Source organism: Dendrobium catenatum, unplaced genomic scaffold, assembly GCF_001605985.2.
Source record: "Dendrobium catenatum unplaced genomic scaffold, ASM160598v2 fragScaff_scaffold_72, whole genome shotgun sequence".
NCBI classification, from domain to species: domain Eukaryota; kingdom Viridiplantae; phylum Streptophyta; class Magnoliopsida; order Asparagales; family Orchidaceae; genus Dendrobium; species Dendrobium catenatum.
In genome coordinates this window covers 269,331-272,473 of record NW_021318534.1, presented here as the reverse complement: position 1 = coordinate 272,473, position 3,143 = coordinate 269,331, and the positions used below count along the sequence as shown (strand labels likewise).

The 3,143-nt window shown below is 44.9% G+C and overlaps 1 protein-coding gene across 1 annotated transcript; it reads right to left on the bottom strand.

Moving 5' to 3' along the window:
* Positions 1–389: 389 nt before the first annotated feature.
* Positions 390–2,454, bottom strand: LOC110104690 (polyol transporter 5). The gene is made up of 2 exons (XM_020833913.2): positions 2,229–2,454; positions 390–1,870 (listed from the first exon to the last, which is right to left on the bottom strand). The coding sequence occupies exons 1-2, from the start codon at positions 2,353–2,355 to the stop codon at positions 480–482; spliced, it is 1,518 nt and encodes a 505-aa protein (XP_020689572.2). The 5' UTR covers positions 2,356–2,454; the 3' UTR covers positions 390–479.
* Between the last annotated feature and the right edge of the window lie 689 nt (positions 2,455–3,143).

Sequence of the window (3,143 nt, the reverse complement as noted above, 5' to 3'; positions counted from 1 at the left end):
AGGTATTGCTCGGTATTACTCGGTATTGCTAGGTATTGATCGATTTTGCTTGGCAATAACCAATACCGAGCAAATAACGAGCAATACCGAGCAAATACCGAGTAATACCGAGTTGTACCAAATTTTTCTAGAAAAATTGATACAACTCGGTATTTGCTCGGTATTGGTCTTCACATTGCGGTATTTCTCATTATTACATGCAATACCTAGCAATAATGAGCAATGCCGAGTAATACCTCGCAATACACGAACATAACATTCCTGGGTTCCGGTCCGGGTCAAGTCGTCGGGCTGCGCGGTAGAGAGTAAGAGCACGTGACGATATATTATTGGGGGCCGAAGGTAGCTCTACGTCCATATGACCGCCAAAACCATAAGCGAAGCTGACAGAAGATAATTATTGCCGTCGGTATATAAAAATTGCATCACTTCAATCGTCCTAAACGCCTATTTATATAAGCTTCGCAAACATTTATTGATCAAACGTTCTTATGCCTATCCTCGCCGCCAGCAACACCTCCGGCGACCTCCTCCTCCTTCATCTCCTTCCCCTTACCGCCAAACACCTCTTCCATATCCTCCAAACTCCTCCCTCTCGTCTCCGGCAAAAACACATAGAAAAACACCCACCCGCACAGCGCTATTCCCGCATACAAATAAAAACTCCCTGCGATACTTATCGCCTTATACAAGGAAATAAACGTCATCGTCACCACTCCACTCATCACCCTATTTGTCGCCGTCCCCATACTCGCTCCCTGCGCCCTCAGCCTCAACGGAAATATCTCCGAACTGTAAACCCACGCTATCGGCCCCAGTCCTATAGAAAACGACCCAACAAATGACAAAACTGTCGCTATGCTCACCCCAACCGCCGCCTTCGACGCCTCGCCTTCCGCCCGCCGGTCGATTACAAGCAACGCTGAAGCCAGCGTCAGTAGTGAGATTATCATCCCACCGGCGCTGCCTAAAAGCAGAGGCCGCCGCCCTACTCTGTCCAGAAAGAAAGTGGCGATCAGTATAAAGCTGGTTTTAGTGAATCCGACGGCTACCGTTGCTCCCAGCTTCTGATTCTTGCTTTTGATTCCAGCCTTCTCGAATATTCTCGGGCTGTAGAGAACAACCGAGTCGATGCCGGAGGCTTGCTGGAAGAATTGTAGCCCGATGGCCGCAACGAGCACGCGGCGGACCACTGGAGTCGGCCGGAGAAGAAGATCTTTCCATACGCCTTCCCCGTGTGTTCTCTCCTCATTCCCCGCCGCTGACTTTATCTCTTCGAGCCGGATCTCGGCTTCTTCCGGGGAATCTGAGATCTTCGAAAGAATGGCGGCGGCCTCGGCGTGGCGACCCTGCATCACCAGCCACCGCGGCGACTCCGGCATCAAAATGAGTACGCCGGCGGCGAGGAAGACTGGTGGGACGGCGCCGACGAGAAACATAACGCGCCAGTTGATGTGGTTGGGGAGGCCGGCGAAGGCGAAGTTGGAGATGTAGCCGAGGAGGACGCCGCCGTTAATGAAGACTTCGGGGAAGGAGGTGAGGAAGCCGCGGGCGGAGGCGGGGGCGACTTCGGCGGTGTAGACGGGGGCGATCATGAGCGCGTAGCCGACGCCGATACCGGCGATGAAGCGGCCAGACATGAGGAACGCGTAGTTGGTGGCAAGGCCCATTACGATGGCGCCGACGAAGAAGATTGCCGCGGCTAAGACCATGGTGTAGCGTCGGCCGATCCAGTCCGAGGTGCGGCCGGCGGCGATGGAACCGATAAGAGAGTAGATGTTTATGATGCCGGCGATAATTTCGAGCTTGGTGTCGCTTATATGGAGGTCGTCTTTGATGAAGATGGAAGCGCCGCTCATGACGGCGACATCTAAGTGCAGTCAGTAGAAGTGAAGGAGTAAGGTCTTCAAGGAGTTTGGATTAGAAAGGAATAAAATAACATTAAAACAATGGATCAAATTAAATATACATTTTTATATAGATTTAATTTTATTGAGTAAATGAATTATTTAAAATTAAATTATATAATTAAAGCAGAATGATTTCTCTATCAAACAAAAATTACATTTTTCTAATTTTTCTCATGATTTATTTAAAAAAATAAAGAACAAAAAAAAATTACGACTCATAAAACTCTTTATAGAATTTTGTTTGAAAAAATAATGATAAATAATAAGCATGATCAGTGTAAAAGAAAACCGAACCCCGTAGAGGATGAGAAGACATACCGTAGCCGAGGAGGACGGAGGTCATGGAGGCGAGGATGGCGCAGGCGAAGGCATATCTGTTCCTCGCCGGTTTCTTCGTCGGAGGATCGCCGGAGATTTTTTCCGTCGGTGTCTTCGTGTTGTCCATTGATTTCTGTGAGAGTAGGGACGGGGAGTGTGATGGCTACAAATAAAGGACTGGAGCAGAAAGAAGAAGGAAGATTCAATGCTAATATTTTACCGACAAGTCGGCAAGATTTATAGAAACGTGGATGAGTTTTTTATTTTTTTAATAGAATTTTGTAAGGTCTTGGTTTTTTTAGTTTGGAAGGTACTGAAAGTCCACATGCATGGTTACGAAATTCTTATTTTTATTAAATTTAATAAATAATTTTATGAGATAATTTTTTTTTTTAACTTGATAATTATAATTGAAAGATACTTCATTCAAAAATGAAAAAATTTATAATTTGTTCATTTATAATGTGCTTAGGTTGGCGTGTTAGTACCATATTTTTTTGGGACATTTAGGAGAAATTATTACGTGTGGTCATCGGACTTCCGGAGATAAATCAGAACGCGCCACATCACCCGGTACATAATACCGGTACACAAAAAAAAAGTGACGTGCCGTGCTCTGATTCGTCTTCATATGTCATCTGGTTACCGAATAGCATAATTTTTCTACGTACATTTAGGTCAATAAAAAGTCAATCTCTGAATCTCATACATATATCACATATGTAAGCTTCAAATCTAAGATCTCTTAGTTGGTAGCCAAAGCTCCAAACCAACAGATCAAGATGAGCTGAGTAATATCAATCATTCTCATTCGCATTGATTCACTCAATTATAAATCATTCCTTAGGCATTTAAGTTCTTTAAGAATTTAGTAATCTTAAGTTTATCAGATTCCTCTCATCTGAACTCTCCTTT

What these genes read in the sequence shown, in the direction of transcription:
- LOC110104690 (XM_020833913.2), bottom strand. Translation starts at nt 2,355, where the DNA reads ATGGACAACACGAAGACACCGACGGAAAAAATCTCCGGCGATCCTCCG. An exon ending in CTCCGTCCTCCTCGGCTACG is followed by an intron (nt 1,871 to 2,228) that starts GTATGTCTTCTC and finishes GACTGCACTTAG; the next exon opens with ATGTCGCCGTCATGAGCGGC.